Source organism: Pan paniscus, chromosome 18 (genome assembly GCF_029289425.2).
Source record: "Pan paniscus chromosome 18, NHGRI_mPanPan1-v2.0_pri, whole genome shotgun sequence".
NCBI classification, from domain to species: Eukaryota; Metazoa; Chordata; class Mammalia; order Primates; family Hominidae; genus Pan; species Pan paniscus.
Genome location: NC_073267.2, coordinates 94112771 through 94125061, shown reverse-complemented (window position 1 = coordinate 94125061; position 12291 = coordinate 94112771). Strand labels below are relative to the sequence as shown.

Here is a 12291-nt window from a genome sequence, read left to right as displayed (position 1 = left end):
CAAACCAAGCAGAGAGGCCTCCAGAGGAACCAACCCTGCTGGCACCTTGCTCTTGGAGTTCTGGCCTCCAGAACTGAGACAATGAATGAGCTGTGAGGAAGTGGAGTCTCCAGCAAGGGCAGCTGGCTGGACACCTTTGGGATTCACATTCATTGACAACAAAGATGCCTGTCCGGCCCACTCTACCTTCCAGGCAGGGAGAGGGAAGACAGGTGATTGGATTGAAAGCTCCCACCAGCTCCCGCTTACCATATGATTTCCACTACTTGCTAAGACTTAGCACATGACTTCCACTACTACTAGGACTTAGTACACAACTTCCACTACTGAGACTTAGCACACGGCTTCCACTACTCGCTGAGACTTAGCACACGGCTTCCACTACTCGCTGAGACTTAGCACACGGCTTCCACTACTCACTGAGACTTAGCACATGGCTTCCACTACTACTAGGACTTAGCACACAACTTCCACCACTAAGACTTAGCACACGGCTTCCACTACTCGCTGAGACTTAGCACATGACTTCCACTACTACTAGGACTTAGCACACAACTTCCACTACTAAGACTTAGCACACTGGCTTCCACTACTCGCTGAGACTTAGCACACGGCTTCCACTACTCGCTGAGACTTAGCACACGGCTTCCACTACTCGCTGAGACTTAGCACACGGCTTCCACTACTCGCTGAGACTTAGCACACGGCTTCCACTACTCGCTGAGACTTAGCACACGGCTTCCACTACTCGCTGAGACTTCGCACACGGCTTCCACTACTCGCTGAGACTTAGCACACAACTTCCACCACTAAGACTTAGCACACGGCTTCCACTACTCACTGAGACTTAGCACATGACTTCCACTACTACTAGGACTTAGCACACAACTTCCACTACTAAGACTTAGCACACTGGCTTCCACTACTAGCTGAGACTTAGCACATGGCTTCCACTACTCACTCAGTCTTAGCACACGACTTCCACTACTAAATTTCCCATGTTCTTATCACCATCATGTGAGATGCCTTAGAGACCAGAGGTGCTGGGATTATTAGCCTCTGAAGCGTCCCCAGATCCAGATTAACCCCATGACAATTCAGAAGAATCGCTGACAGTCCACAGGGGAGGTATCGATTGGATGTTTCCTCTCCGACAAGAACCCTTCAGCAGGGCCAGCCTCATGGGCATGAGGCCAGTGCAATTGCACAGAGATCCCCGTGCAGGACAGGTGTTGGCCTTGAGGCTTCATGCTCCGCAGCTGCCATCTTGGAATGCGTAATCATTGGATCTGAATGTGTATGTGGAAATTTAGCCCCACGGGACGATGTATGCCCGGGGCTTGGCATCTCCCCTCCTCCACCCAGCGGCCATGACTGCCCTCCCAGATGCGGGATACCTGGCAGGGTCTACACAAGGGGTGTCCAATCTTTTGGCTTCCCTGGGCCACATCGGAAGAAGAATTGTCTTGGGCCACACATAAAATACACTAATACCAATGACAGCTGATGAGCTAAAAAAAAAAAAAAAAAATTGCCAAAAAAATCTCATAATGTGTTAAGAAAGTTGACAAATTTGTGTTGGGCTGCATTCAAAGCTATCTTGGGCCGCAGGTTGAACACACTTGGTCTACACTCACCCAGTAGTAATCCCTTGTGTGGTGGAGACCAATAATCTATAACAAGTGGAACTCACCAGGACATTCAAGGGAGAGATCATAGAAGACAGAAGCAAGTGTCTTCCTGCTATTGGCAGTCTGCCCCACGAATTCTGTAGCCAGTCCTGCCCTCATGGCAACCTCATCGCCTCACCTGCCTTCCTTGAACCAGAGACCTTTCCTCCCTGCCCTTGGTCATTCCAAACTCCCCTGTGGAAGTCTCGAATGTGCTGACCCAAACTACTTATCTCTGTGTTGGGAAGCCCCAAGAGGTTGCAGGAGCCCCCAAATGGTCACGTACAGACCCCTGTCCCATCCACCTCTTTCTCCCACTGGCGCCCAAAGCTCTGGGCTGGCACCGCTCATACACCGCCACCCCTGGGGATCTGGATTCTTGCCTAATAATGCTGTTTACAGTACCACTCCCACCCAGCTACACCCACCCAGCTACGCCCACCGAGCCCAGAAAGGCAACACAGACCTAAAAACCCACAATCCTTTCTCTCCCCTTCTTTTGTTCAGACTTCCTCTTTATTTTTCACATCTCCTTTTTTTCTGGCTACAAAATTAAACCATATTTGTGGCTGGAAATTTGGAAAATGCACAAGATTACAAAGAAGAAAATTTGTCATCCCAAGATAAAAATACTGCTCAAAATGATCTTTTTCCAGATTGTATTCTCTGCACATTGTAAAAGTATGTTTTTTTCCAAAAGAAATTACGACCACCTGTTTCCACTGAATGGTACAACATGAGGGGCAAAGATGGCAAAAAAATAGTGGAATCCACGTGGGTGAGCAGACAGCTGTCTAGTCCTTCTGTTTTTCTGTATGTTTGACATTTTTCTTTCTTTCTTTTTTTTTTTTTTTTTTTGAGACAGAGTCTTGCTCTGTCACCCAGGCTGAAGTGCAGGGGCATGATCTTGGCTCACTGCAACATCTGCCTCCCCGATTCAAGTGATTCTTCTGCCTCAGCCTCCGAAGTAGATGGGATTACAGGCACGTGCCACCACACCCGGCCAATTTTGTATTTTTAGTAGAGACGAGGTTTCACCACGTTGGTCAGGCTGGTCTCGAACTCCTGACCTCAAGTGATCCACCCACCTGGGCCTCCCAAAGTGCTGGGATTACAGGCGTGAGCCACTGCGCCGGGCCGTGTTTGACGTTTTTCATGTTAAAAACATTAGAATCATAGCCGTCCACTGTGTCATTACATATGCTTCTACAGCATCTGTTTCAGTGTCTGTGAGAATTCTGCTATCTAGATATCCCAGAATATGTGTAAACAAACCTCTACTCATGGGCATTTTTTAATATTTTGAATATCTCATTTCTTGTTTTAAAGTATTTGTTTTCATTGTATCTGATATGAGACAAGTCCTTTTTACCAGGTGTCTATATTAACCCTCAAACAACCATCCGAATACCATCCTTCTCAACATCTGACTTGGACAGGTTCATCTAAATACTCTATATGATTTTTGAAGTCCCTGAATAAGCTTTCTGCTAATTCCCTTTCTCTCCTTTTTGATAAATTATTAGGTAGGGTGGCAATAAAACCCAAACTCTCGGGTCTTTCATAACTTGTATTTCTTTGTCCCCGAAAGAGAAATAGCAGCTGAATGTCAACCCTTGAAGATATAGCCGCTGCCTGTGTTCTCATCCAGATGGCCTCTGCTTTAGGAGAAATACCAAATCTACAAACAAATTTGTGTGCACACAAATGAAAACCACAGGACCCCCCATCAGCTCCCAGTCCCACCCCTAATATGATGGCCACTAAGCAGCAACCATTTAACACACTGGAAGTTCCTTCTAGTTGGGACTCTAGGATTCTTTACCCTTATTAAAAAAAGCTTGTGACATTTGGATTGGGGGCAGGGTTTCCGGGATGCCATCTTCAGACGTATTCTCAAGAGCCTTCAAGTTTTCTGAGAACGTATGAACCTTGAATGTGTGTTTCAATGACTGTCTGATCAACACAGACCTTCCGGGGTGGGGGGCAACTTACAACTAAGGACTGTGACATAACACCAGTGTGCATATTTGCATCCATGACAACGATCGCAGCACACACTGTAGCATCCCAGTGAAGGCTGACACACACTGAAAGCTTCAATGGCTCAGAGAGAAAGCTTAGCAGGAGAATTGAGTCATCACACAGCACACAATTGTGGATTCGGTGAGAAAACCCTAAGATACCTAAATATTGAGAAGTGTAGTCACGTCGCAAGCAGGTGCCTTACATGAATCCAGTCTTTGTACATAGCAGCTGGCACAGTCAATAAGCACTAAGTGTAGTAGTAAATACAAATAGATACCAAATGAAGAAATATTCTTTCAACAACGCCCAACACTAACATTATCTTCAAGTGAACGAGCCAGTTCTACGGTTTATCAGATGACAGCCTTAAAATTGGCATTCGCAGGCTGCTTGCTGGCAGTTGGACTTGAGTTTGAGTCTGATTATCCTAAAGTAGCAAACAAAGTCCTCACAAATGTAAATGTCATTTTGTACATACACACATTAGCAGACATTCTTAGCATCAGTATTTTCAAAATCAAAAGTCCAAAAGAGTTTAAAGAACAGAACTTACGATGAATGAAAACACTAACAAAACTAGATAAGTAGTGAGCAGATGACATGTCAGATGTGGTTCTAGGATTTTTTTTTAACGTGAATGATGTCATTGAAGGAAATATTTCTTTCTACTATTCCAATGGGCAGCCTTTAAGGCAGTCCCCAGCCATCACTCCCTCCCAGTACCCATGGCCTGTGTAACCCCTTCCCTTTGAGTGTAGACTGGACCTAGACTTGCATCAAACGAATAGAATATGGCAGAAGTTATGAGACCTCATTTCGAAATGAGATTCAAAAAAGGCTTTGGTTTCCAGTCTCTTTTTTTGTTGTTGTTGTTGTTTTGAGATGGAGTCTCGCTCTGTCACTCAGGCTGGAGTATAGTGGCGCAATCTTGGCTCACTGCAACTTCCACCTCCTGCATTCAAGCGTTTCTTCTGCCTCAGCCTTCTGAGTAGCTGGGGTTACAGGCACCCACCACCACACCCAGCTAATTTTTGTATTTTTAGTAGAGACGGGGTTTTGCCATGTTGGCCAGGCTGGTCTCGAACTCCTAACCTCAGGTGATCTGCCTGCCTCGGCTTTCCAAAGTGCTGGGATTACAGGTGTAAGCCACCATGCCCAGCCTGATTGAGTTTTAATAGACATCACCAATATATCAAAATAAGGCTGTTTTATTTGTACTTTATAATTTTATTATAAATTTGACTTGTTTTTTTTTTTTTTTTTTTTGAGAGGGAGTCTCGCTCTGTCTTCCAGGCTGGAGTGCAGTGTCGTGATCTCAGGTCTCTGCAACCTCCGCCTCCTGGGTTCAAAGGATTTTCCTGCCTCAGCCTCCCCAGTAGCTGGGATTACAGGTGCCTGCCACCACGCCTGGCTAATTTTTGTATTTTTAGTAGAGAGGGGTTTCACCATATTGGCCAGGTTGGTCTTGAACTCCTGAACTCAAGCGATCTGCCCGCCTCAGCCTCCCAAAGTGCTGGGAAAACAGGAGTGAGTCACCGCAACAGGCCTAAATTGAACCTGATTTTATAGTTGAGTTATAAGCAAACAGTTATGTTTATTACAAGTTTTATGCTTATACTTACTTGAAATCACACTTTTGTACAAATCATTTAAGACAACACTGGCCAGGTGCGGTGGCTCACGCCTGTAATCCCAGCACTTTGAGAGGCTGAGGCAGGCGGATCATGAGGTCAGGAGTTCGAGACCAGCCTGGCCAACATGGTGAAACCCCCATCTCTACTAAAAGTACAAAAATTAGCTGGGCGTGGTGGCGGGCACCTGTAATCCCAGCTACTCGGGAAGCTGAGGCAGGACAATCTGGGAGGCAGAGGTTGCAGTGAGCCAAGATCATGCCATTGCACTCCAGCCTGGGTGACAGGGCAAGACACCGTCTCGAAAGAAAAAACACTGTGGGGTTGCAGTACATTTCTTTAAGAAGCTGCCCACATGTTGCTGAATTCTGAGAAACACTAATGCTCTGTGAGTTTGGGCAAGCCTTGGGTTAAAGTTGTGTGTGCATGAGCCTCAGAATTCCCACACACATGCTCTTTTCCGGTAACTGAGAGTAATCTCTTAAAAACACAAATCTGACCGTGCCTGTTTTATCACAGTTCTAATGTTTGGCCCATCTGGGAATAAATGAGGGACTGTCATGTCCTGACTTAAAACCCTTCAACGATCCCCCACTGCTCCAGGGATAAAGCCCACACTCTGACAAGGCTCCGTACGACCCTCCTCTGCAGCCTCATCCTACCAACCCCAACGCCTCTACCTCTTTTGTCTAGAACTCGCTGTCAACCCCTGCCCTTCATCCAGCTCACTCTTTGCCACTCCTATTCATCTTAAACATCACATCTTTCTCCCAGCTCTGACACATTGGCATTAAACAGTGAACTGTGACCAGTTGCTGGGTGCCTGTCTCTGCCTCCTGGTTGGGATACCTGAGGGCAGGGAACTGTGCATCCTTATCAGCCCCAACTCCAGCTGGTAGCACTCACTTGACACACAGAGGGAGCCCCCTCCTTGAATCTAGGTTGAATGGATGGGTGGTCACTACATTCGTCTGTTGGGATCCAAGCCTCACCCTGGAGAGCCCAGAAGGATGAATCTGCTCACCAGCCAGGAAGGCAGTGGGCTGGGGCTATACCTGCCTCACTTAAGAGATGGGAGCCCTGAGGGGCAGAGACAGCTTCCCCCGGAGTTGGCGCTGAGTCACCGGGGAAGCAGGAATTTCTGGTCCAATCTCTTCCTTACCTTAATGTTCAGGTCAGCAGTGAGAAGCTTTTTCTACTAACTAAATTAAGGAGGCCTCTCAAAGACCTTTTTGTTGTTGTTTTGTTTTGAGACAGGGTCTCACTCTGTTGCCCAGGCTGGAGCACAGTGGCATGATCACAACTCACTGCAGCCTTGACCTCCCAGGTGCAAGCAATCCTCCTGCTTCAGCTTGGTGAGTAGCTAGGACCACAGGTGCACACCACCACGCCTAATTGTTTGCAGAGATGGCATCTGGCTAAAGTTGCCCAGGCTGATCTTGAACTCTGGGGTTCAAGTGACCCTCCTGCCTCAGTCTTCCAAAGTGTGGGGATTACAGGCATGAGCCACTGTGCCCGGCTCAAACACCTTTCTTTCCATTCCTGGAAATGCTGAAATCCAGTCTCCAGTGCTTCTAACATGGGGTCATCTCCAGTTCCCCTCTCAACCACCAGTCCTCTGTCTGGTCCTCTACTCTTTGATTCTCCAGTGCACCTAAGACCACTGGGTCTCAAATAAAGCATCTCCCGGTTTCTCAGCTGACCGTTGGCCTCCTTTATGAACTTTGTTTTGTACACATCTGTATCCTCAGCGCCTGGCAAAACTGGCTGTCAGGAAATGCTCACTGAGCAAACAAACGTGGCCCCACTAGGAGCCTCACATCCTCATTGATCACATGACGAGAGTAAAATTTACCTTGGAGGTAAGAGGCCCAAGAGAAGACACAGCAAGTTCTCAGTAACAATCACTATTAGAACTGGGGTAACTGGTCAAAGTGGCTGGGGGAGGGGAGGGCTTAGAGGCCTCCTACAGGCATCCTGGATGTGGCATGTATTTAGTGCTCATAAAAGACGGTTCTATTGAGGAGTGAAAATGGAACCCCTAAATAAACTAGTATGAAATAACGAAAAAAAAAAAAAGACAATTCCAACTATTGTAGAAGTGATCACCTCAACACACATCGCCTCCTTTCCAAACCCTGGGAGAAAGGAGTTCCAACGAGAGGACATGAGTATGACAGCAAAGGAGGTGTTCAGGTCTGAGCCAACTTGGCAGGAAGTGAGTGCCTCGCCCAGCCTCCCGGCCTCTCCACCTCCCTCCCTCCTCACACTTCCCATTGATCTTCATTGCCATTTCCTGGGTTTGCACATTTCCTGGGTTTGCACAAGGCTGCCTCTGGAGACAGCATGCCTTCTTTCTCAGCTGGCCTTTGGTGTCAGTGCTGGTATCACCCGCCTCCTGGCGCTGCACACTGCCCATCATCACGCACCCAGGGCCTCAGGATGCTGCTGAGAGCACGCCGGTCCACAGCCAGGTGGGAGAGCACACTGACAGACCGGCTGAACACCTGTCAGATCTCTGAGAACTCTCCTGCAAAGCTTTGGAGGGACGAGTCCACCTGGCACAGAGATCAAACTCTCCCAGCATCTCCCTTGAGGTTACATCATCCATGCACCTGCATTCCTGGACATCCTACGAAACCCGATGGTAACCAACTACACACCAGGAGAGTTTGAAACATACCTGGCCTGATGCAAAAATCAAAAGATGGAAAGGAAAAAACAGGAATGGCAACGTAGGAAAGGCAACCTGTGATGGCAAATAAACTTCAAACTCCTTTAGCAGAATGTATCACAGAAGCAGAGAAATGGATCACAGCAAATTAATTGAACTCTATATCCTATCAATATTAACACGCCACTTCAGAAAAATCGAGATTGCTCAAAAACTGCTAGTTACGTGGTCCTGTGGCCTACCACCCTAACACCAGAATTCTTACATCAACAGGGATGTATAAAACACGATTTTTAAAAAGCACAAAACACTATTTTTAAAAAAGCACGAATACTTAATCTCACAAACAAAATGTTTTGACCATTAGTATTCTTTGGGAGAAAAAAATAAAATTTTAAGTCAAATATTTTTTCAGCTAATTTCTTTTTTTAATTAAAAGGTAAGTTTACCTTTGAAGTTTCCTTTCACTGGTCAAAAGGCCATCGCCAAGTCAAATTTCTCATTAGCAACCCAGGGGACTCGTTCAGAAATGTTATTTTTGAACGACTGCTTAAGCGTAAATGAAAAAAAAAAGGGCAACGACCCTCTGGCGGGCAGAGAAACGCTTCTGCAGAAATTCAGTGCCCCCCTGACCTTAAAGCATGCAAGGAGTTCTGTTTGCGAAGCTAAAAAGAAGGGTGTTGGGTCACCCTCAAGCCTGGCTTCACCCCTGGCTTCCAAGAATCCAAGGAATAGGAGGGGCTTTATTTGACAGCTTTGCCACTTCGTTCCCTCATGAACCGCCCTGCCCTGGCATCCTGCTGCTTTATCCCAGAGGGTCCCTGGAGGTTGCAAAGCAGGCATACAGCTCTCAGTGGCTTTCTAAAAGTACCTGACTGTAGGAAGTGAGGCTGGGAGGTCCCTCAGCTCCAACTTTGCTTTCTATTATTGCTACAGCATTTCAGCAATCTTTGTTTTTTGCATCCCTCTAATTTTATTTTCCAATTTAAGTTTTAAAAATCCATAAAGCAGCCCAAGTCTGGAGACCCAGGAATTTTAATTCTCTGGAGTCAGAGAAACCTAGGTTAAGTTCCCAGCCAGGTCACTTCCTAGCTCCTTGCCCCTTAGGGAATATACTTAACCACTCTCGGCCTCAGTTTCTCAACCACAAAATGGGTTCACGTGAGGGTTCCATGCTGAGCTCCCCGCGCCAGAGCGCAGATGGGAGCGCGGTTGCTGTGAGGACGGCTTCTTTCCAGAGCCAGGGGAGGAGGGCGAGTTCGCGGATCGCAGCGCGAACGCGGGGTCTCGGGTCGGGGACAGTTACGACGGAGGGGATGGGGGGTCGGGTCGCACGCCCGGCGCGGAGTCGCTGGGACTCACCAAGGCTTCCTCTTCGTCCTTCTCCAGCGCCTGGTACTGGCGGCCCCCGCCCGAGAAGCCGAGTTTCTTCAGGAACTTGGAGACGCGTCCCTCGACCATGGTGAGCGGGCGCAGGCGCTGCCTGCGTCCCTCGGTCCCCGGCGAGGCCCGGGATGGCTGCGCGCGCCCAAGCCTCCTGGGCCAGACCGGGTTACCAGGTAGCTGTCTACCTGCCCGCGGCAGGTGAGGCCCCGCCCCTGGGGCGGGGCTGCGCACAGGGAGGTGCCGGCTCACCCGGCCCCGCCCCGCGAGCTCGCCTGGGACCCCAGGGGCCCTGGGGACAGCGCCGGCTGGCCATGGAAGGGCCAGGGAGAGGCTGCGTCGCCTCAGGGCTTGGGCTGTTTCCCAAACTTGCAGATCCTAAGAATCACCTGGAGTGGGGGAGGTGGAGGAGCAAATGCTGGTTTAAAATCCGGATTCCCAGACCCCTCCCTGCCCAGTCACTGGGTTTGGAGCCGCCGGGAGCTGGGTTTTTAACGAGCCCCAGGTGATCCTCTTGAGGAACCCAGGGTGGGCCGCTCTAAGGCGCCGGGAGCGAGGCGGCTGGAGCTCAGTCAGACTCACACCTGCGGCTGTGCGCTCTGGATGGGTCACGTGGCCTTTCTGAGCCTCGGCGACCTAGCCTGTCATTGAGCGGGGAGCAGCAGAAGGCCAAGACCCCCACCTCCAGGGCCCTGGGAGTGAGTCCAGGAACAGGAGCGACTGAGAGCCCTGCTGCCTTTGGCGCCTGCATGGTCTCGGATGGTCAGGGCCCCTGTCCTCGTCTGCAGGATGAGCGCCGCTCTTGCTCGTCGTGGGACCTGAGCAGCTTTCTTACATTTTTAGCGCCTTGGTTTACTGCTCTGCAGAATGGCCACCACGATAGCGCCTCCTTCACAGTGACATGGAGAGGCCCCAGCGGACAGTGCTGTACAGGAAGGTCTGGAGCAGGGCTTGGAGTAGAGAATGTGCTGGTGTCCCCATGACACCATCCTCCTCCTCCTCCTCATCAGAAGGTGCTGGGCTCAAATGGCTCCCAAAGTATGTGAGTCCATACGCAGTGTAGACAGTTGCCGGCCGCCAAGTGGGTGCTTTGAAGTGCCAGGGCTTTCTTTGGCTTCAGGTAGGACTAGATCCGTAACTAGACCCACCACTTAGCAGAGGGGGAGCTCTGGGGAAGTCCGTGCCACCCGCCTTTCCGCTGGCTTCCTCATCTCTACAGGGAAGTTACTTAAGGGCTACAGGAGGTGCCCTCTGCATTTGTCCACGAAATTCAGCCACCCCTTTTGAACAAATATTTGCCACCTACCTCAATTGCTCCCGAGGGTTGACTCCAGCCCACGAAAACCTGCAGGGCAGTTCCAGTGCCCCTTCTTGTATCTCCTGCATCTTCCTCTTTTAAGTAAACAAAGGCTACGGTATCAGCCTGCCCCCACTCCCCAGTTTCAACAAAGGTGCAGGAATAATGGTAACAGCAAACCTCTGATGTGAGTGAGTCCAGATTTGAATCCCAGGAATGTTCCTTTCCGACCTTGGGCAACTTTCTTCACCTCCCTCCACCTCAGTTTACTCATCCATAAAATGGGGATGTCACTGCCTACCCGTATGAGTCAGGGTCCCAATAGGAAACAGTAATTTGAGGAGAGTTTGAGAAACAGACTTTTTATGAAGCTGTGGGGATGATGTAGAGAAACCAAAAGTGCTTGTGTCATTAACGAAGACTAGCAAAGAGTGAGAAGTGGCTTTGGTGCCACCCAAGGCCTGAAGGGCCAGACGAGAGAGGAGTTACCTGGAGGGGAAGCTCTGCGGCGCTGATAACTTCTGCAGAGGGCAACTGCTTAGATCAAAAGCCAGAAAGCAACAGAGCCAAGGATGCAGCCTCCTGGGCAGAGAATCCAAAGAAGGGTGGAGAGTGGTGTAGAGGAGGCTGGGCAAGGTGGCTCACACCTGTAATCCCAGCACTTTGAGAGGCCAAGGTGGGCGGATCACCTGAGGTCAGGAGTTCGAGTCCAGCCTGGCCAACATGGGGAAACCCTGTCACTAGTAAAAATACAAAAATTAGCCAGGTGTGCTGGCATGCGCCTGTAATCCCAGCTACTTCGGAGGCTGAGGCAGGAGAATCGCTTGAACCCGGAAGGTGGAGGTTGCAGGGAGCCAAGATTGTGCCACTGCACTCCAGCCTGGGCAGTAGAGCAAGACTTCATGTCAAAGAAAAAAAAAAAGAGTGTTGTAGAGGAACAAGGAGGAGACATCCCGCAGCCAACCTCAGCATCCTGTAGTTCAGGCTGAGTGAATGCTTGCACAGGTATGATGTAGTAGTACGATGTCGTGGTACCCAACATTGCAGGCTCTCAGGCGCTTCTGTATTATTAATATAAAAGAACATATGGGAACTTGGCTCAGTTATTTCTCAGGTCCTTCCCAAGTGGCATTCTGTGATTTTAAAATGATGTTGGATCCAGGGAAGAAGAACGCCTTGTTGGCATCTTCATGTTTTTCCAAGCTGTTAACCAGATGTCATCTCTCCAGGCAGATCAGCATCCCCGGAGCAGAGGATTTGAAAGCCCAGCCTTTCGGATCCTATCACCATGGCTTCCGCTCCAGCCCAGAGATGTCAAGGCTGGAATTCCTGGGCTAGGTTCGCAAATGCCCAGGGCATTCCAGAAGGAAACTCTAGGTGGTGGATATATGCATGTACATTTTAGAGACAAGGTCTGACTCTGTAATCCAGGCTGGAGGGCAGTGGCGCAATCATAGTTCACTGTAGGCTTGAACTCCTGGGTTCAAGCAATCCTCCCTCCTGAGTAGCTGGGACTACAGGTGCACAGAACCACACCCAGCTAATTTTTTAATTTTTATTTTTATGTAGAGATGGGGTCTTTGCTATGTTGCCCAGGCCTAAAATTAG

The 12291-nt window shown here is 49.2% G+C and overlaps 1 protein-coding gene across 6 annotated transcripts in view; it reads right to left on the bottom strand.

The window, feature by feature from the left end:
* The window catches only part of ATP2C2 (ATPase secretory pathway Ca2+ transporting 2), a 100707-nt gene extending 90757 nt beyond the window's left edge, over positions 1–9950 (bottom strand). For 4 of the 6 annotated variants that reach the window (XM_063597792.1, XM_063597794.1, XM_063597793.1 and 1 more), the window contains exon 1: positions 1694–2913. In XM_063597792.1, the coding sequence (XP_063453862.1) occupies positions 1694–1717 (24 nt within the window). In that variant the 5' untranslated portion in view covers positions 1718–2913. Of the gene's footprint in view, positions 1–1693; positions 2914–9365 lie in introns of those variants that run through there. The other 2 variants (XM_034940838.3, XM_034940837.3) reach the window with 2 other exon arrangements.
* Positions 9951–12291: the final 2341 nt, after the last annotated feature.